Here is a 22,580-nt window from a genome sequence, read left to right as displayed (position 1 = left end):
CTAGGGTCTGACTCATAGCCTCAGCAGTGGCTTCCACGCCAGCTTAAGAGCAGTCATGGAGCAGCCGTGCTGCACGCTTCACTGGGAGAAGGGACTGGGAAACACAGGCTGGAGGCCCACAATAAACATCAGCTGCAGGGCTCACAAGGACTACCCCACCCCACCCCACCCCACCCCTCCTCCATCCCCATCCCCACCCCCACACCCTCCTCAGCAATCAGCGGCCACTTCAGAGAGCACACTACACACAACACACAGCGCACACAGCACACACACACGCTTTCATCTGCAGGCTGGCACACCACGCCACACCACGGGGCCGCGCCCTGACCAGCTTCCCTTGCTCCCCGCTCCCCGCTCCCCGCTCCCCGCTCCCCTGCCCTCGCAGCCATTCACACGGCCCAGATGACGGGATAAGAGGCCTGGCTCTTAGAGACACTCACCCGCCACACAGAAAAACAAAAAAAACAAGAACCCCCAAAAAAGAAAAAAGGTCAAATCTGGGGAAACTCCAGATAGATATTAGAATCAGATTATCTGACACAGCAAAAAAACATTCTCAATGAGTGTTATACAGTATATGTGTGTGTGTGTCTGTGTGTCTGTGTGTCTGTGTGTCTGTGTGTCTGTGTGTCTGTGTGTCTGTGTGTCTGTGTGTCTGTGTGTCTGTGTGTCTGTGTGTCTACAGTATGTGTCTGTGTCTCTGTGTGTCTGTGTGTGTGTGTGTGTAAGAATTTCTGGCTACGTTTGATTGAGAAGTGTTTGCCAACTTCATGCACGGCCTTCATGTGTAAGCAAAGCACTAGTCCTTTTCAGCCCCTGCACACAACAACAATGGCGGCGCTCTGGCCTGCTCTTCCACTGAGCCAGGGGAGGGTGGTGCGCCCGCCCGTCACAGCGGAGAGGCTGCCAGAGGGAGATCAGCAGGTCGCACGCGGCTGCCCAGTCATGGCTGTCTCTATTGTGCTGACCTCAGCCCGTCAGTCACTGTCTTTCAGATAAAGGACGCTGGGTGTGGTGGTCACCGGGAGATACAAGAGGCAAAGCTTTGGGAGTTCATCTTGCAGAGAGAAACAAAAGCTATTAAGGTCGTAAGCAAATAAATGGTTTTCATGAAATAAACAAAACTTTTCATACCAAATCAAGAATTACAATCTTTTGACTTGCCTTACTATACATAAAAAAGGGGGGAAAAGATGAATTCCTTGTTTGTTTATGCAAACCTGGCCAATAAAGCTGATTCTGATTCTGATTCTGAGAAGAAGAGCATCTTCACACACCACACCAAATCCTCTTCCCATATGAAGGACACAGCAGACATATTGGCACGACTCTCTGGCAGGTCCAAACACATGAACAGGTGTCTCCCCATAGGCCTCAGGCCTCACTGCTTCCTCTCCCTCTGACACACACACACACACACACACACACACACACACACACACACCTACCTGGCACTGCCCCAACCTTCGCAGCGAGAGGAGTGTATTCCCCTCGGGCAGACGACCAGTCTGACACACAAAACTACGCGAGCATTCATAATTCTTTGTAGTATCCGGCAGTGCATTCGTCACACAGCAGAGGAGTAGCATTTAGCTACCGTCTGCAGCCATTCATGTTCCAGGGCTCCTGATAGACGGTCATGTAAGGTCTCCATCCATGCATGTTTTACATGTCTTCTGAACAGACCTCTAATGTATTACTGATTAGGTCCCACTTCCACAGAGACACGTCATACATAATAAAGACGGAGACTAGCACTTATGGTACCTGAGAATCAATAAAATAATTCATAAAAGGGCAAAGGTTTACATGACAAGCAGCAATGTTGACCTTTCTCATAATAAAGATGTACCACACAAACTCAACGATGACAGGCTGAACAAATCTTAATAAATCCATAGCTCATCAAGTGACGTGTAAACTGTGCTTCGTCGAGCTCTCCATTTGGTTCATTCATAGACAGCAAATCTTTTCTCCACTAGCGTTGACGGGAAATAGAGCAAACAGGAGTTCATTAAATTATCATGAAGACGCCGGCCCATGTGAGTCAGTCAACCACCGTGACAGAAAAACATGGCGCATTCAGCGGTGCTGCTGCCTCAGGATTTCTCCAATCTCCATATCATTCTACTGACCCTGGACCCTTTCACTGCTCTGGGAGAGAGAGATCGGGGGGAGGGGGGGGGGGGGGGGGTCAGTGCCATTGCATCATTGTGTCATCCACACACACAGACAGAGTGCAGACAGATGAAGACAGATCTAGAGAGTGAGCACACAACAGATTTGATAAACATATTCGAGCAGGAAGAACAAACCCCCAGTGCCCTTGCTCCGCTACCCAATTAAACCCTACAAGCTGCTCTCTTCATTCTGGGCAAGTGTTACTGCACACGCCTCAGAGTCCCTACACGCCCAGCATAAAGGTGCGAGGCTAGTACAGCATAGGCCAGAGCCTCATTACAGTACAACGGCAACCATGCAAGTCAGGAGGACACACAAAGAAGGATGCTGAGGGAGCACATTAAGGTTGGCCAGAGACAGAATGGAGACCCAGTGGAGATCTCTGACCATCTACAGTGCATGTTTACAAACATTGGTAAGAGATACAAACATTGGTAAGAGATACTGTAGGTCCGCTCAAACATCTACGTAAAAAAAGGGTTTAGGGTATGTAAACGCAAAGAAAGTACCGGATAAAAGTGCTGAAGGCCGAAACGCGTCCATCTACATATTAATTAAACGAGTTAAAGCTTGAGAGTGTATACAAACACTACCATACTAGGGAGAGGAGTCTTGGAAGCTAAAGAAATTGTAATTCCTTTAAACATTATTACAGTATGTGAGAGAATTTGAATGCATTTGTTATTCCAAAATAATAACAGCCCAGTTTGTGTCAAACATGCTCGTCAAATGGTTCAGAATATGATGATCTGTATGAAGCTGGTTTTACCAAAGAACGGGCTGGATAAAAACTGGGGGCAAGAAAAGAGCAACCTCTTGAAGCAGGATTTAATGTTCGGAATCACCACCTACCAGGGCACTGAATAATCACCATGAGCTTAAAAGTCACCATGACTCAGACTGGAAAAACTGTGTGTGTGTGTGTGTGTGTGTGTGTGTGTGTGTGTGTGTGTGTACTGTATGTGTGTACTGGCTCACATTTGTGTGCACTTTTCTCAAACACAGGGAGGCTAAACTTCGGTCTGAGCCCAGGCTGTGATTTTACACCATGGAAAGTCCTGATAACACAGAAACACGATTTTCTTTCTCTCCTGGAGAGCTGAATATTTTCTGGAAATGTGCCACCCTCGGCTCGGCCTAAGAACACGGCGGCTGCATTACAGGAAGTGACACAGAGCTCCTCAGTGTTGTTGGTAATGCTGTGGCATGCGCTTCAGAATAACAATTTCATTTCTAGTCCTCCTTGTTTTAGCTCTTAAACAGGATATATAAAGAGTGAGCCTGTTCACACTAGTCATTAAATGCGTCTTGGGTAAATCTGATTGCAAGTGATCAGCCAAGACGCATATCGTTCACACCAGTATTCTAATATGCGTCTCAGCTGATCACTTGCATTCGGATTTGCCTGTAGAATGTAACTTTAGAATTTAGAATGTTTATCTATTGGTCTATCATCATGGACAAAGACGCATAAGGACGGATTGAGCGTTCACACTACAGAACATATGTGGATACATGCGTCTTAAACTAAACCACCTCCACATGTAGTTAAGAACAATCTGATTCCAAACCGTTTTGGTCATTGTTCACACCAGTCTTTAGAACGAGACACTTGCAATCAGATTTGCCCAAGACGCATTCTAATGACTAGTGTGAACAGGCTCAGTGAAGACTTTTTTCAAATGGCTAAGCTAATTGAGCGCCATCCCTGACTACAGTCTCTTACTACAGCTGTAACGGCATAATAATAATAAATATCTCATGGCAAATTGGCATTTTGCTGCTAGTGAATTCCAGTGTATCCACGTCTTGAGCAGTCAAGAAGAGAAGTAAATACTAGGGAAATGGGGTGTTAGGGACCAGAAAGAGGGAGATGTGAGCTGCCTGATCAAACGAAATCCCAAGCTAGTGCACTCCTTGGAGTCACAGATGAAAGCAGAGAAACATGAGGTGTGTTTCCATGGTGGGAGCAGCAGCCAAACCCTTGTGAAATGTGAGCATGAAATGAACGAGAATTCCTTTTTGAGGCAGTTGGCATAAGAGATTTCCTTTTTAAATGCAGAGTGCAGAATCACGGACTTAAAGCTATGTGATGAGCCAAGGATTAGATAAATAACACATTTGAGAAGTTAACTGTCTTGTCATAATCACTAATTCGCTATGTTATTGGTTTAATGTCTTGTCTTTACATTTTAACCTGTGTGATTTATCAGTACAATCACAGACCTCCTTCATGTCAATGAGTTAACTACATCCACCAACACATTCAACTAAAAGGGCACTCGGAGGGCTCCTAACTCTGCTGAAGCTGAGCATAGTGTGTCTTGCATCCTTAGTGAAACTGAAACTAAATTCCTCTAGGCGCCCCATGAGTCATATCCACACCAAAATGCTAACGGGTCCTTCCTTGGCCATTGCCCCACCTTTCCATCAAGTTTCATTACAAAACAAAACAAGCCAGTAGCTTTTGTATAATTCTGCTCAGACAGACAGACAAAACAAACCAAACCAAAATGATTAAGTCCTTCCCAGAGGTAAATGTCACACGCACATGTCTAAATATGTGGGACCTTACAACTTGTGTTGCTGTATTCAGCAATTTACAACAGTGATCAAATCCATGTACGGTTCTCTTCAGACACAACACTGGTGGTATAACTGGGAGGATCAAATACAAACAATACAAGTGAGATCACACGAGAGAGATCTTGAGTGTGGACTGAATGAAGAGGACGGAGCTGAAATCCAAATGAACGCGTAGGCTATGTGCACGTGTGTTTGTTGTAGACGCCGCTCCACCCCCCCCCCCCCCCCCCCTGGGGAGCTTATTAGAGGTGAATGGGTATGAGGCTGAGCACAGCGTGGGGAGAGAAAACCCAGCCTAGACCTGGACCACACCCACACCCACCCACGCCCATGCCCTGCTCATAGGAACCGTTGGTCTAACCCTGCCTCCGTTCAAGCCTAACCTTCTGTTGCTAAAGTAACATGTCTAAATCAGAGATCATTACAAGCTATCTGCAAGCGCTAATTGTAAGAGGATTTGAATTTTAATTGGATACGATGCTATAATTTGACTAAGCAAACAAACCCATCTCACCATCTCCCCAGGGGTAACGGACTGAACTAACGTTTGGGCTTCAGCATAATATCTCATAAATCTGTTGGTTTATGCAAATTGTAGCAACTGCGATGGGCTAGTTCACCCACAATAATGGAGGTGACAGCCATGCACATGTGGTTAATTAATGAGGGGTGAGAAAGTGAAACTTCACTTACTTTAGACGTCTTATTTACACTGAACTGATAGTATGGCTACTTTCTTGGTCAATAATTTGAATATGTGTGCGTCTATTCCTGCACTCTTCAGATAGGACACTCTTGGTATTTATTCTGCAGTTAAGAATCATTGCAGCTGTTACAGGAGTGAACACTGGCCTTCAAAACAGATAAACAGACATTTTCACTTGACATAAAGCAACCGATCTGCTTGTGATATTGCCAATGTTGTCTGAACTGTAATGTCTTGTGACAAGACACAAATGAGAGATTCCCACCAATGACACTTCCTTTGAGCATGACCACTATCTCCCATGTCAGAGGCTCAGCCAGCAACCCAGTGCCACTCCACATACATCCTCTGTGCCTGATATAACCACGGACAGCGGTATCACACCGACCAGCAGCGACTTCTCTGGGCGTATGTCTGGCGTGGGAAACCCTCACAATGGCCCTGTGACACATGATGCAGGGCTGCTGTTGAAGAGACTGGCAGGCTATCACAGCGCACATTCTGACAGGTGAGGGGGTCCTGGGATGTGCGGGTGGGTGATCCGAACCGCAGGACCCCTGGTTGGCCCTGTCTGCATGCCTCTGGAATCCATGCCATCAAGTCAAGACAAGCCGTGGTCGGAAGCAGAGAGCCCAACACACAAGTGTAGAATTTAGCAGGAGACCCCATCCCCACCCCCCCTGTCACACATTGACATATACTGTACACAAACATAACACCCCTGCAGGCATGGACATATAATGTGAGCCAGTGTAATGGAGAGAAAAAGAGAAAAATACACTGAACAAGAAAAACAGAATCAATGTCCTCTGTCAAGGAAGCACTGGGTCGGTCTTTGCCTAAAAGCGCTGCAAACATTTAATGCCATGTTTTTTGCACAGAATTTCAACAATGTGTAACGACATTGTTAATGTTAAAAATGCAGGCTAATGTCAGGATTGAGTTGCATAAATCTCTCATTTATTCTCCATTCATAGTTCAATCTCCATTCCATTTCACTGATATTGAATAATCGTCAGTATAATGTGCCAGCTCTTATGATGTATTAGAAAAGCCATTTGTCCTGGGTTGGGTTGCCTTGATGAATGGGACAACCAGGCAGGCTAAGCTTGAACAGAATAATCACTGGCTGGCCATTAATCACAACCAGCACCCCTATTAGTGTAAGAAATACAAACAGATACAAATCGAAGTGAAAAGAAGGGGATCTGAGGCGACTAAGAAATATATTTTAAAAGATTTATCCTTTCCTCCGTCTTCGCGGCTCAGCGTCCTTCCAGGTCTGATTCACTCTCTCCGTGTGTCTGTTTCGTGGAACCTGCAGCGGTACAGACAGCAGGGGCTGGCTGTTAATGAAAGGCAGCGCAGGGCTTTCCTCTGGCCGAAAACCCCCCACACACACACCAGCAGCCATAATCCGGCGTCTCCCCGCGTCTCCTCCCAGGCCTGGTCCCAGGGGATGCCTTGCTGATGGAGTGGAGTTATTAAAACATCTGTTTCCCTGATATCTGTGTCCGAGGGGCTTTAGGCAACCAACAAGGAGACATTTCATCTTTCCATGTCCTACTGAAGACATCCATGCTTGCCTTGGCTTAGGGGTTTGTTTGAGTTTTATTGTAGGTACTTAAGAGAAGCTTGCTCTGTCAGAGAGTGATTAGTGGTTATCAAGGCATTGCCTTGCAAATACGCCAGACACTAATAAGAATAGACAGACTATTTTATTTAACACATGCTATCGAGCAGAGCATGAACTATGAGTTCAATCATCTTACACACAGAGAGTACAACACAATATCCATAATATAACAAATATATAAGTGTAATCCTTACTGTTTCTATTACATTGCTTCAAAAATAAATTGATCTTTCTGTTAGTAACTGTTAAATGTGCACAGCTCAACCTATTCTAGGGCGGTAAAGAAACAATGCAATGTGGTTTCATCACAAATAGCTGCACCCTATGATCAACCTGTCCCGGAATGAAAATTAGCACACTGGGGTGTCTGCAAAACAACAAAAATTACAGCTGTCACTTCAGTGCTCTTTAAGTAGAAGGCCCAATGTCTTAAGAGACAGCTCTTGACAATATGGTGTCTTCCCACAAACCCCAGTTCCTGACACAAACCAACTGTAAACACATGAATTCATATCAACTAAAATATGTTACTAAGGCTAGCATTTAATCCTAATTTAAACTCAATTGATGTGGGATTTAATAGCGTGAATCCACAGTTGCGTTGGCTATTAGAATGAAAACCCTGCTGGCTAGATTATCCCACCCATAGCATTTTCAATAATACAAAAAAGCAAGTGCAGAGGGCACTCTTCCAAGACAAGAAGCCTTGGCCAGCTTTAACGCTAGCCCATCCATTAGCCCATATTTTGTTCTGCAGAAACAGTGGACAGCAGTCTCAAGCCAATCAATTGTTTAAATTAGCTAATTAAATGCAGGCTACACGCAGAGTTGGCCCATATGGAAGATCATCTGGATCAGGGATTGCTGCGTCCTGAATTCGAAGGCTATGGCCTGTCAATGTGTCACTGAAGAAAGAAAATACAAACAGAGGAGAGAGTCCAGAGAGACTATTTCATTTTGAAGCTAAGACGGATGCAGCAGGATGGTGGCATGAGATGAGAACCAAGAGGAGGACGCATGGGGGATCCAGTGGGGGTTCCAGATTTCAGATGTTTGCTTGCTCTTTTTTTTGTCACTTCCTCCCAAATGATTCTCCCCACCTCTGAAACAACAAACACTCGGCCGCCATTTGTTTGTTCTGCCTTTCAAGCCGAGGACCTCGAGCGAGCATTGTGCTTCTACGGTCCGAGAGTCCCACTCGTGGAATTCTGTGTCAACTCCAGGGAAATTCCAAGGATCATTTTGCCCCTTTTTCTTTTTCACGTCCGTCTGAGTCCCTCCTACACACAGCAGGGTTTGTTCTGTTCCAGTGACACAAGCCCCAGCATGTAAAAGCACTCCCAGTCTCCGTGTAGGAGGCCTGACCATATTCAATCAATCAGAAGTGTGGAAAACTCAGCCCTGGTTCACTTAAAAGAGTCGGCTCAGCTGCTACAGCAGATATTCCAAGGGCTCAAGTCAACACCATCTGTTGATGTGCTCTTCGACCCGCTACAGTAAAATTATTATAAATCTGTTAGCCGTAAGCTCTGGCCACTCTCTGTTTACAAGCAGCATTATGACATCATGAGGGAGCGAGAGGAAGTTCCTCAGCCACTGACCTCTCCAGCACTCCTGTTGTAGACCTGTCAATCACGTGACACACACACAGGTTCGTTCCGCCCTTATTATTATCACTTGGGGTTCCAAAACTGCTACAGGGCTCAACGGTGTGCCAATATGAAGTAACAGAAGAAAGGCATTCAGTGACCGCCAGGTCAGACAGGTTTTTAATTACATTTTGCCAACTCAGCTGCCTGAACGGGAGACTTCTTACAAACGCAGAGCAAGCAGGATCGGAGCAGCACTGGCTCAGAAAGTGCTCCGGTGAGAGATTTTGAGTATCCTTGATTCATTCCAAAAGCCCAGTGCTGTGATTGAATAAGCAACACCGCCCTCACACACACACTCACACACACACACCCCACACACTCACACACACACACCCCACACACTCATCCCACACACCTTACCTATGCCCAGCAGCAATCAAATGCAATGTTGACTCTGCAGGGCCTGCTGAGGATTCCTCTGATAGTGTGGACTGGGTGTGACTATGCCACAGGAAATTACACACCAGCTGCTGTCCTCTCGTGTGAAATATGTAGGAATAAATCTTGGCAAACTTGAGATTGTGGCGATTATTTATAGTGAATGTCAGTTTTGCTCTGACCATTAGTTTGATATGCGTGTGTTTTGTTCCTATAAATAGATACAGAGTAGACCATGCAAACATTCTGCAGACATGTTGGCTTGATTAAATGTAATGATCCAGACAGTAACTAGAGAATAACTGTTAACAATTACTACTCAGCACACATAAAAGCACTTCAAGTGAAGAGAACGTCTGGATGGGTTGCAGTTATTCCACACAGATCCCTAACAATGGCCATCAATGGTCATCATGAACACATGATTAAGAGATACTTGTAATCAAGCTGAGGCCTGAATGGCTACACAAGGAATAGCTGGACTGAATTTGCCTTTGCTGCCTTTATATAGTGACAAGCACAGCATAGGAACCTTAAAGAAAGTCCTGACTCCCGACCATCTCAGACCAGTCAGATTAAAACAATGCTACAGGCATCAAGTGTGAGGATGCTCTGCTGGGTAAGCACGTTAACTGTGCCATCAGTCAGATTTCCAAACCATTACAAGCCTCTGTGATCCAAACGACAGTCTACAGCACAAACAGGCTTATGGGGGGGGAAGAGTGATTCAATGGCCATCACTTCCACCACCATCAACTTTTGCCTTCATATGAGCCTACGGGAGGGGGGTGGAGGGGGGTGGGTGGGGGTGTGTTGTGGCGGGGGGGGGGGGGGGGGGGGGGGGGGGGCAGAAGTGATGGATGAGGGCAAGATGAAAACTACCCGTGGAGAAAGATGAAAAGCCTTAAGGAGGAACAAAGAGATCACCAGGCGTAATCACAGAGTCACAGGGAGACCGTGTGCAGCATGGCGCGGCATGAGTAACTCCGAAGCAAAAGGAGTGAGGAAGGAGACAAGTGACTTACCAGGACTCTGTTCTCCACCTTGTCCCCTTTGATCTCCAGTTTAACCCTCTTCTTCACGGCCAGTCTGATCTTCCTCCCCACCGCATCCTTTATGCTCTCTGAGGACAGGAGAGGAGAGGAGTAGAAAGAGAGTGAATTAAACTTGAAATGAGCAATGGCTCTGCCGCGGCATCCACAGACGCTCTTTCTCTCTCCCCTTCCATCTCTGGGTATGCAGCTCAGACATCAGGCATTCCAAATACATTTTATACCCCTATAAGACACTCAAATGCACTACAAACACTAAAATACGGGCACACATATACACACAAAGAGAGAGAGAGAGAGAGAGAGAGAGAGAGAGAGAGAGGGAAGGAGAAAGAGAGAGAGAAATGCTGGCATTTCATGTAGGGAATGCATCCCTGGTGCAAATATTCACTGCACTAATAGCGGATCCTGTTGAAAATGTCCCTGAAGTGACAGTCTCATCAGATTTCTTAGTCATGTTCAGTTATACCAAAAATGAGTTTGATCATTCATTTACCATATGCTTGTACATTCTAGCTTGTTAATTAATAACGGCAATAGTGACAAACATTAATTAATTTCCGCCAGTAATTTCAGCCAGTCCTTGTGGATCAGTTTTAATTTTTTTAATGTTTTTTAAGCCAGCTTTCTGTCATTTGAGAGTTTGTCTCTCCAAGAGGAGCATTAGCATTCCGCTCATGGCTAGAAGATTGGTGCCACCACCCGTCATATTAGCCCCCAGTTCCGGCCCTCACATTGATTTCACACCCCTTTCTTGAAGTTCTGTCTGGAAGGAGAACTGGCTTCACCCCCAAAGTGGGTCATGTCACTCATAAGGAAGCAAAGGCTTCCCAGGCCACATGAGGCCCACATGAGGCCCACATGTTAAGGTTTGCTCTGTCTTCCCTCCCCACCCATGGCCTTTGTGGGCCAGGGACAGAGAGCACCCAGTGGAAGCCGAGGAGGCGTTTGACCGCTAAGACACCCTATGAAAACAGCTGACTTTTCGGTAGTAAATGGTGTCTCTCATCTGCGTATGAGAAGGCTCCATGTCAGCAGACAAAGACAAAGTTGTTCATGCTGCTTAAGCTCGTGCATGCTACTTACCACTCTCACTCTCACACACACACACACACACACACACACACACACACACACACACACACACACACACACACACACACACACACACACACACACACACACACACACACACACACACACACACACACACACACACACACACACACACACACACACACACACACACACACACACACACACACACGAAAGATACAAAACGTTTTACACAGACACACGCAAGGACCAGGTGTGCTGTCCTGCATGCATCCTCTAAGCTGTCTCCAAACAAAGCTCCTCTGCTCTGCTGCACGTGGGCAGACCTCTGTGGCCGGCCAGACAAACAAAGCATCCACTTTCTCCTTCCCGCCCTGCAGCGGAGCCCTGCTCTGGCGCTCTGGTGCTAATTGCGCTTTGTCAGAACCCGCCAGCGCTGGCATGGCAAACGAGACCCTCCGTCAACCCCTCCGCTGCACCTGTGTGGAGAGAGACACTGACACAGGGCAGGTTGGCGAGGCAGCCAGGAGAGTCTCTGGGGGTTTTTAGTGCGCCTGATGCATGAGGCACATCCCAGTGCCGGGAGTGTCACAGCATTAATCATCACAATGGCTGAATGAGGCGCAAGGTCCCTCAGACACAGGAGAATCTGGGGATACACACGTGGTGGACTATCCTAGAGTATTATGGAGGCCATGAGTGTCACAGAATGAATCACTACAATAGCTGAATGAGGTGCAAGGTCCCTTGGACAGAGAGAATCTGCAGACACACACAGTGGACTATCCCAGAGTCAGTGGAGTGAGTTAAAACCTCTTCACTGTCCTACTGAACGTACAGAGTCATGGCATGAGCAATGGTTGCAGAGGGGATGTCAGACTACAATCATCCAACCATCACCTTTTCCTATTTCATCCCATACCTAGAAGCATGTATGAACACTGAACAGGTCTTAATGTGGCCAATTTTTGACAAACAGCATTTCAGAGGTCCATCAGTTCAATGGGGTTCACAAGCCTACTGTATGAAAAAAGTAGACAGCTGCTTTTAGATGTGCATGTGAGTCACCTTATACAATCACTGATTCACTGAGACACGAAATGACAGCCTTTAACATGAACTTTCAATCATTAAGTGTCGGTGGACCTACTAGTCTAAAACTAAGTGTAATTAAGCATTTCAGTTAACATAAAAACGAACAAGAAAATCCAGTTTCACGATCATGAACTGCACTGCTATGACTTACGCACCGCTCATGTGTATTGTTCTCAAGCCGTCCGTGGCTTCCCATCAGCATTTTTAACGCTGTAAGTCTGAACTGCTGTCAAAACCGTCCCATGGCGCTACACGACCCAAGTCTCAATAACACAATGGGGGGATTTAGTAGGCTACAGGGTTACGTTAATGTGATGAAACGGACTGTAAACATTAGCGATAGCATGCCATGTAGACACGATGTTTGTAGTTTGCGAGATACACAATACTCCCTACTTTTATAGAGAGAGACGAATGCCTAATATGCAACAAAGACAGTTTCAGATAGATCAGTCAGCAGACATTTGTAAGCTGCCCATAGCGCGCACGCATTGAGCAAATCTGGCATTAACTGAAGATTCATTTTGCAAGATAAATACGGGAAACTTCTTGAAAAGGAATACAGCAATTTCCCATCAGTTTAAGTGGAAATAGTAGCCTAGGATTATTCAACCATGCCCGGAGACTTGCTACAAAATGTTTAGGCTATAAGAAAGCTTACCAAGCAGTTCTTTGGGGACATCTGATATTTCCTCAGTCATCCTGGACTTCGTTGTCGGTAATTATATCCACATGAAGATGATCCTGACTTGAGTGAAAGACAATGCGCTCTGGAGATGAACAAACATATAACGGAGTAGAATGTGGAGGTAGGCTATTCCCTAGCTCGTTCAATCGGTATCAGGTGCCGCTTCGGACACTTTACATGTCTCCCTCCCCCTGCGATGTCGGTATTATATATCCACGTTTGTCGCGGAGCATGTCCTTCTTTCAGCCGGCTTATGATGAATTCGACGAGGAAAATCATGTATTGAGTGATAACCGGAGACCGAGAGAAGGAATCCCCCGATTAAGCCTCGGTAGTATTGTAGGCTCACCTCGCGAGAATGAACCGCCCGGAAGACTCACACACCCTCCTCATTCAAACCCTCGCCTCACCGAGCCAGTGATAACGCGAGCCCTCCAAAGGACATCCGCCGCAGCGCATATCAGGAGACAAGGCGACCCTGAGTCACTGCATGGCAATGGGAATGTTCAGACAGTGACATCTGCTGGCTTTCGTCTGAAATCACACAGTTGAGTTAATTGGGCCTACTGCCCTGACGAAATCTATCAGTATTGGTTGAAACTGGTCAGGCGTTTTTTGTTCCTTCCTCTAGTTTAGGTGGCAGTAACCTACATTCTGCATTCTGCCAGTGTAGTTCTGTATTCCACAAATAGCCTATACTTCAAAGGGATTGCAAAATTGAGTTTAGGGTTTTACGAGAAGGAGAATTAAGTGTCTCTACCCATTCTTCTTGGTAACATTTTTGTTAATCTAATCTAGCCTCACAGATTCTCTGAAGGATTAGGCAATGATTGAGATGGTGTAGACTTGCATTGCCTGTGTTAAATGTAGGCCTACACTACATGTGCTGTTTTGAGGGCTGGTCACCCAAACATTTGGCTTCACTGATAGGATAATGTTAATCTGCTAAATTAGTAATGCCTTTTTGCAACACTCCAAGAGCACAGTTTTAAAGATACACTACAGAGCTCTACTACTAGCTCTACATATTGTGAATGACGCCTGCACCCACATTTCAACCACAGAGCTTATATTTTTCAGAGTTGTGAATAGACCCCGAAGCCATTTGTTTTGAGAATAACGGCTGGCTGATGAAGTTACTGGCTGGCTAGCCGGCTCAGCCAAAACCTAAATGGCTGCTGCAGCCGCCAATTTTTTTATGGCTGATAATGGCTTAAGTTGCCTCTTCATGTCTACAGATGTCTATGTTGTACTAGATCTCAATACACAATGTTATTACATCATTTTTAACAAAGCTCTGCACATTTCACTTGACTTCAATGTAGACTGAAGCATGCATTGTGAACTAGCGCAGCAATTTCCACGAGCGTCCAGCTGCTGGACGCCTCTCGCAATTTCTGGAGATGGTGAAATGCTGCAGTCGCAGTAGCCTAATATCGCGTGCTGTAAATCTGTCCGCTCCAGAATACGTTTCATATCATCAATCTTTGGTTTTGATGTTTGTGCAACCGGGTCCTGAAGATTTTCAAGTCCGAGTAGAACTTCGTAGGAATTAGGAAAGTATATGAAAAGCGAGATCAAAATAAGGCTACCGGTGGCTTTCTTTCCCCCATTTCATCTCAGCGCGAGAAAGCAAAAACATTGCAGAACTTTTAATTGGCCGTCAACTCACTAGCAACGAGCACAAGACTCATGTGGTGAATCCAGTGGGAAAACCTTGTGTATCATTTATTTTTCGTAGCCTACCCTCTATGTGATATAATTGTTTTTAGATGCAACAGTCTAAGTCTAAGTTTGGCTCAGCCAAAGTTTATCAGATAGCGGCTCAATTTGGCTTACAAAATTATTGGCTGGCGGCGGCTGAAATTCTAAATGGCGCAAATGGCGGCGCGTGGCGGCGGCTTCGGGGTCTAGTTGTGAATATCTTCCCCAGATGCTTGGGCTGATAGACAGACCTTTTCAGTACTGTGGTGCTACTTCCTAATGGAACCAGCTGCTCTCCACCTGACATCAAAACATTTTGATATTTTCTGGGCGAAGCATTTGGATTATATTGTCTCTTTAGTCTTCATTTCCTCTGTAATTCACAATCCTGGCAACCTTACGAATATAGAAAGAATGTTTCATCTTGTCTCTAGAAGTGATGAAATTCAAAGCTATTTTTTTCGTACAGCTGCATGCTTTTTGAAAAGAGACCATTAGTAATTTATTTTAGGTAGGTAGAAAATGTCTCGTACGGATTTGTTGGTAACCCTAAAAATATGATAAATTATTGGATTATAGTGATGTTTATATACAGTCATTCATCTCATTTGAATGGAGAAAAGTTACTCTTCAGATTGGTATATCATTGTGATCAGAACGGCAATTATAGACAAGCATGATGAAGGTATATCTCCAAGCAGCTTGACATTCCTGTAACTAGCTGCGAAGAGGAAAAGGCCGAAGAGCCAAAGAAAATGTCCATGGAGAACTCCAAGGTCAAGGTACATCAGTGTCTGATCACACCATCAGTCACTTTTTGGACAACACTGGGCTCCTTGGAGGACTCTATTGTTGAAAGGAAAACAAAAGAAAAGCCAGACTATAATTGGCTAAAATGCATATTGTCAAGTCGCTATCCGGCTATCCTTCTGGAAAAATGGACGGATGAGACAGAGATGAAATTGGAGCTTTTTTGGCAAGTCACATCAGTTCTGTGTTCACAGATGGGAAAAAAAGGGTGGCTGGAATCTGCCTTTAATTTGTGCAGGGCACAATGGAATCTCACAACTAGAGGGCATCCTGGAACGAAACATACAGCTCAATTACAGAGAGTGGCGTGTCAGTCGCAGGTAGTGGACCCGCCAACAGGATTATGACCCAAAAGATACAGCTGAGAGCATCCAAGAATGGTCAAGGAACCAACAGTGGACTTTTCTTGAAATTGGGCTTTTTAAGTCCATACCGAAAACTCATTAAACATCTCTGGAAACGACTGAATCCTGCAGTCTGTGGATGGACTTGAGACATCTGGAGCCGTTTGCACAGAAAGAGTGGGCAAAACTATCTGTTGACAGATGTCTGATTCAAAGCTACAGAAAGCTTTTTTTTTTTTTTTTTTTAAAGATCTAAAGGTTTTGCAACACACCTTTCACAGCACATGTGCGTCACTTTCAAAGCATGAGTGAGTTTTTCTTTTGTTTGCAGAAGGGTACCAACAATTTCAGCCACATCTCTATTTGCTTCTGTATGTATATTTATCAAAACACCTACATATATCTTTAACCAACAACAACACTCTGTAATGATGTGCATTTAGCTGTAGTAGGACACAAAAAATACTACAGTACATCTTGCACAGTTCAGACCTACTTGTCATCCCTGATGGCAAGCCCTTCCCACTAGATGGCAGTACATATTTATGTTGCGTTCGCTTTGGAACGAGAAGTAGAAGAGAGACATGGGTGCGTACCATGCAGCGTTTATACGTCCTCCCTCGCTCCTCGATGCCTCGATCCTCACTGATCTACATAAAGAATGATGGGGGGGAAACAATGGGATAGTCTATCCAGTGTTAGTTATAGATCAGTGGGAACGCCCCTCGAGGATCGAGCATCGAGGATCGAGGAGGCATGATGAGAGGCACCCCATGTGAACCTAACAGCAGCTCACACAAATTCGTTGTGGTACTGAGGAGAAACTCTCAGTGGAGCAATTTGTTTATTCCTATGTTTTACGATATGGGTCATTTTAAAACACATGGTATTCAACTTTAACTGATATTACATGTCATTTAAAATATAGCCTTTTGTGAATTTACTGCAAAAAACAGCGATAAATCACTACATAGCGGGAAATGCATGTAAAATTGATGATATTCTTTTGCTGAAATGCAAGAGGAAAAGTTGTTATGTTCAGAAGGATATGGATAATGGATAAGTCCATATTATTTACTGGTGGTCAGCATTCAGCAATGTTCCAAATAACTGACTGACTTCATTTGATATCTGTACTAAGATCAGAGACATTTTAGTAATTATATCAATGGCTCTGTTTGTATTTTTTCTCTGGCATATGGACAGGTCAACCTCACACCCATGTGTGAGTCTCTGTCCATCATCCTCTGACTCAACAGGTGCCTTCTTGAGAAGGGGAGAGTAGCGCCTGCATTGGGAGAGACCTCTTTTTCCACGCTCTGCTTGTTTACGAAGAAGAGAACGATGAGGATTCATTTTGTTTGAGTTCAATGACATTTTCCAAGACGGGCAGCTGGAAAATGTTACTTTTTCGATGTGTGACATGTGCTTTGTCCCAGTGCTGCTGCACGTCTGTGTGAAATTGGGCAAGACATCTGAGGCTCTTTCACTGAACTGGAAATTTTTCAAAACTTCAGCCTAAGTGACAAGCAGAGACGATGCCGCAGTCTCAAGAATCTGTTTCACTCTTTGATCAAGAGAGTGACAACACACCAAGTCTGACCTGTGTCCTCCTTGTGGACCTCACATGATACCTCAATTTAGTTTCGGAAAGTCCTGTGAATAAAAATACAACTGTTGGCACTTCCCCTCCTCGCCATCCAATCACTCTAAGGGCTCACCAACACAAAAACACTTAGAGAAAGTGTATTTCCAATCTTCGGGGAAATGTGATGGAAACAGACAGCCTCGAGAGCGAACATCGAGCCGGTAGCTTTACGAGACTAAATAGTAAAATATAATGCGACCCAACGAGAGAGAGAGAGAGAGAGAGAGAGAGAGAGAGAGAGAGAGAGAGGGGAAGAGAGAGAGTGGGTTGAAAGCCTTTCCAAAGCCCTATTTTATATATGACCTGAACCTTGCTGTTCTTGTAATTTCTTCAAGCTGTCCCTGTCGCTTCCAGTCAAAACATTAAGGCCTTTCTTTATTTTACGTCTGTGGGCTGCCCACTCTCTGTCTTTCCATAATGCATTCTGCACTTGTCTGGCATGGCGTCAGGTGAATTGGTGGGTTGAACAGTCTGTCCTGGATTTGCTCTCAAGCATCTGGTAGACATCTATGGCAGCAGAGTGACCAGGGACCTACTCCCAGTGGACTCCCAGACTCGGTGCTTTTGAGTCTGCGCAAAACAAATGGTCCCACTGCTTCTCTATAGCATTTTAGTCTGTAGCATTGTCAGTGTACCTGCTGATATGATCAATATGATATCAATACGCTGAGGATACATCAGAAGATTTATTTTGTCATGAATCATGCCTTGGATGGGAGTATGCGTGTCACTAACTAATGTAGCCCAGCTTTGCAACCACCTCCTTCCATCAATCAAACATGGGATCTGCACACAGATCTTCATGTGGTGGCTCGGTCCTATGCCGTGGATCATCATAAAAAGGATGGGAGGGGGAGGTGCTTTTTAAGCCACACGGGTATAGCGTATGACACTGTGTCCTGCCTGTATCCAAGTTCAAAGAATACCAGGAATAGCAACTAGGGAGGACACTCCTTCTGTGTGACTCAGTGAGTGCATACAGTGAGTCATTTGATCGTTTGTTTGTGTCCCCGTGTGCAAGTTATTCTGTGGAGCGAAGGCTAAAAGTGACTTTCCCCCTTCACTGACTCACCGTATACAGTGCATATATACGTCTCTCAGCACGTGAGCGTGGCACCTCATAAGCGGAGCCGAGGACGTCTCTCCGATCGGGACACACAAGCTTGAGTTTGTGCGTGCCTCGGGAGGTCATCCAGCGTGCATTTATTTCAGGCTTACCGTGTCTTTTGGAAATTCTACTTCACTGTTTGCTTCAAGTGGAATTTCCAAAAAGCAAAGAAATAAACATTGGCCTCCTTAAAAACACATACTCAAAAGAGTGTGAAATTCCATTCAAAAGTCAAGAATACACTGAAAAATATACAGCATTTGCTGCAACACCTTTTATTATTTTGAGTGGATTTCGCCAACTACGTGATGTTTTAGACCCATGATAAGATTTTAACACTCATTGTCAAGTGTTAGTTTGACCTTTCCAGTGCTTCCACTTTCTTCCTCTGATGCCTTTCAGTGGTGTTCATTTGAGCATTGATAATTGGGGTTATCTATGTGTAGAAGCACCATGTCTGTGTGGATATCTTGCATTGCTTAAGGTCAGGTTCTGCTTTTGTGTTGTTGCTTTTGTTGTTCTTGGGTTCCCTTTTCCCCCACTGTATCCCGAGCATGAGGCTGCATAATACACAATCAGGGCCTCATGCCTCAAAACATGCCACTCATGCAAATTCTCAGAGTCTATCAGTCTACACATAATCTTACTGAACACATAACTGACATGCTATTACACCCACCTCTATACAAATTCATATACCCACTCACACACATGCACAAGGCCACATGCAAATAAACATGCGGAGAGACAGTACTCTATTTAAAGATGTGTGGAATAACACTAGTCATACACTCTCTCTCTCTCTCTCTCTCTCTATAGGAAACTAACAGCAGTGAGAACACACTAATGGCCCACAGCAGCCATCCCCATGGCTCCCATGATCAGGAAGGGATTGGCTCCCCCATAGGAAACCCACACATAACTGGGCACTCGTAAACATTTCAGTTGGGTTTAGTCATAACCTTAGTCACCGGGGGAAGCCTGGGTGGTACGTGCTTGTTCAGTGGTAGGTGTGATCTTCATGGTTCACTTCTGCCTAATTGTGGATTTGTGCATCTCTGCAGGAGAGCCAAATGGAAGCAGTGGAAGTGCGGTTTGATTAATGACACGAGACGCTAATCACGCAGACATGGCAGGGCATTGTTGTGTTTCTTATTTATTTGGTCCGGTCCCCCGCCCCTTGCCTGATCTCCGATTCTAACCAGATACGACCGCAAGGAATGTGCTTTATGAGCAAGACGAGACTGTTATACCGGATTACCTCTTCTTAACTGAACTTCTGGATAGAACTCAGGGAGGCTCCACCCGACTCTCACCCATAGAAAAAGTAGGTAGTGTGCCAGTTTATTGACTTATATATAGGAATTTTAAAGGCTTGTTCAAGAGTTTTTGTTGTAAAAAATACATTTATTTTGAATAAAAATGGAGAAATCTGTGCAATTGTTGAGGTATACTGTAACTATCACATAATTTTGTTCTCTTACAAAAAATGTTAATTACAGTCACTTTTCCCTTGGTCTTTCGTGTGTATGCCTTGATGCTGGGTCTGTGCGGCGATTTTGTTGTCAAGCTCACAGTCCTTCATCTGCTCGTCTATCTCACTGATCTTCCTCTCCAGCTCGCGGCCCACGTGGTATATCTCTCCTCTCAGGGTGCTGGCCAGATGCCTGAGCCTGGTCTCCGACTGCTCCTTGGCCCACTTGTCGATGGCCGCCAGCAGCCCGGAGCGCTCCGAGGACCGTCCTTCGCCAGCAGACCTCTTGGTCTCCATTCTCAGGCCCATGTGGGCCCTGGCCAGCTTCCTCATCTTCACAAAGCGCAGCTTCTCGTGGCTGAAGAAGGCCGAGAGGATTTGCCTGAGTGGAGCCAGGGGGCCTGCCACACAATCACACACAGTCACACACAGTCACACACAGCCATTTCACCATCCATGCTTTAGTCAGGCTTAGCTAATTTCTTGAATTTCCTCCTTGGGGATCAATAAAGTATCTATCTATCTATCTATCTATCTATGCAGCCATATATGTACAGTATATATAAAACACAACAATATTAATAACTTTATATTACAATAACTGTGTAGTATACAGTCATTTCCCGCATATAAGCCGCAGTGTGTATAAGCCGCAGGACAGTGTTTTATGCCAGTTAAAAGAAACTAAACCATATAAACAACATATTAACTGCCCCCCTGTATTAACCTCATAGCTGAAGAAATTTTGCAAAATCAATGTATAAGCCACGGCTAATAGTCGGGAAATTACGGTATGTAAGATGGAGTTAAGACATTATTTTGTTTATTTTAGTCACATACTGTATATGGTATTGGAAAAATATATCTACTACGGTGTTTAGACATTCAGCTGTTATCATTTTTATGTTAGACATTTTATGAGCGACTAAAAGTGTTTTCTTTACCTTGGGCCAACTGCTCTTGACATGACATGCAAATGTTGTCATGCCATTCAGAGCCTTTTAAGGCTTCTCTAAGTCCACGCGCTGCACAGTTGGTGTGATTGACACAGGCTGCAGTGGGGGATCTCTCTGAAGAGAACATGCCGAGCTCACAGATGTCACACACTGTGTTTTGCATGGCACTACCTGTTGAAGACATGCAAAGAGAGATGTTACCACCATGGCAAAAAGTCATGAAGATACATTTGTGGATGTGTTTACAGGAGCACATATAGTGTACAATGGTTAATTTTCTTTACACCTGAATGAGGACATAGATTATGTGCTTTAAAAAAGGAAGGAATCCAAGGCAAAAACAAAAACATATAACAAGCCTTTATTTTACATGGCTAATGTCACATTTAAAAACATAAACTGGGCAGCAACCCACACATAGATTACAGTATGTGCTCTCTGGATTGTTTACATTGCGCCACTCTCTTACCTCTCAACTTGACGCCCTCGCCAGGGGGACATTCCCTGTGCCTCACACAGAAGTCAGCACGCTTGTGATAGCCATCCTTGCACTCGCACACCCGGTCGTTGAAGCGTGTGCACTCCTGCTTCACCACCTGGTGCTCAGTGCAGAACGTGGAGCAGTACAGACACTTGGGCAGGTAGTTGTGGAACTGGGTGAAGTGATTGTCAGGGCATGGGTCACAGACGGTGTCCCTGTTGCCGGTGCACGGAGCCTTCATGTAGGAGCCCGCTGGGCATCGTTTGCAAGTTAGCACCGTTCCGCTAGGGTCCCTGTGCTGGAAGGTGTGTGGCTCTGACGTGGCACTGACAAACAGGGCCCAGACAACCACCGGTGCCAGAATGTGGGGAGACTGTGGAGGAGACATGACTAGAATATCAAACACTTGCAAACACTTATTTACAGACACACAAGTGGTCTGTAACGCATATGACATACTTTTGAAACCAAAAATGTTGATGAGACTTAAAATGCCTAGAACCGACATGCATCTTTCCCCATCAGTGTCAATTAATAAAAGATGAATGAAAAATCCTAAACTCAGGATATATAGACTGTGTTCCAATTTGCATACTTCTGTAAGCCTACTTACAATACCAAACAGGCTCTCCTTGCACTTGCACACCAGGTCGTTCAAGGTCGTGCACTGCTGCTTCACTACTGTAAGTGCAGAAGTATGCAAATTGGGACATAGCCACTAGTCTTAATCAGGCAAACACTCATATCCCCATCTGCTGTAGTAGGCATACATTTCTGAATCTAAGTGCAGTTGCTTCTGGAACTATTAGTGTGACCAAATAAATGCTAAATCATATCATCATGTCAACTTACCATTCTAAGATGTTGCTCTGACAAAAGAGACAGGACTTGGGGTTTCACAGACTTTTATAGCACAGCAGGCTAATTTGAGGAACAGAAAAAGAGAAGTTGTATTTCTATTTGGCTTTTGGGGGGATGGGGTGGGGTGGGGAGGGGTATGTGAATGTGACAGCAGGTGGGTG

General features: G+C 45.0%; 2 protein-coding genes across 2 annotated transcripts in view; both read right to left on the bottom strand.

Annotated features, from left to right (window-relative positions):
* LOC134076455 (F-actin-uncapping protein LRRC16A-like) overlaps positions 1 to 13,504 on the bottom strand; it is a 73,022-nt gene extending 59,518 nt beyond the window's left edge. Inside the window, exons 1-2 of the mRNA XM_062531523.1 lie at positions 13,007 to 13,504; positions 10,168 to 10,265 (exon numbers count right to left, since the gene is read on the bottom strand). Coding sequence (XP_062387507.1) covers positions 10,168 to 10,265; positions 13,007 to 13,046 — 138 coding nt within the window. The 5' untranslated portion in view covers positions 13,047 to 13,504. The remainder of the gene's footprint in view (positions 1 to 10,167; positions 10,266 to 13,006) is intronic.
* A 6,519-nt stretch (positions 13,505 to 20,023) lies between these two features.
* Positions 20,024 to 22,540, bottom strand: LOC134076038 (tumor necrosis factor receptor superfamily member 11B-like). Its single transcript, XM_062531045.1, has 4 exons — positions 22,411 to 22,540; positions 21,547 to 21,931; positions 21,066 to 21,248; positions 20,024 to 20,522 (listed from the first exon to the last, which is right to left on the bottom strand). Exons 1-4 carry the CDS (start codon positions 22,411 to 22,413, stop codon positions 20,140 to 20,142), a joined length of 954 nt encoding a protein of 317 aa, XP_062387029.1. The 5' UTR covers positions 22,414 to 22,540; the 3' UTR covers positions 20,024 to 20,139.
* Between the last annotated feature and the right edge of the window lie 40 nt (positions 22,541 to 22,580).

The sequence above is a fragment of the Sardina pilchardus genome, chromosome 3 (assembly GCF_963854185.1).
Source record: "Sardina pilchardus chromosome 3, fSarPil1.1, whole genome shotgun sequence".
Classification (NCBI taxonomy): domain Eukaryota; kingdom Metazoa; phylum Chordata; class Actinopteri; order Clupeiformes; family Clupeidae; genus Sardina; species Sardina pilchardus.
Note: the sequence above shows the minus strand (reverse complement) of the source record. Positions and strands in the feature narration are given on the sequence as shown.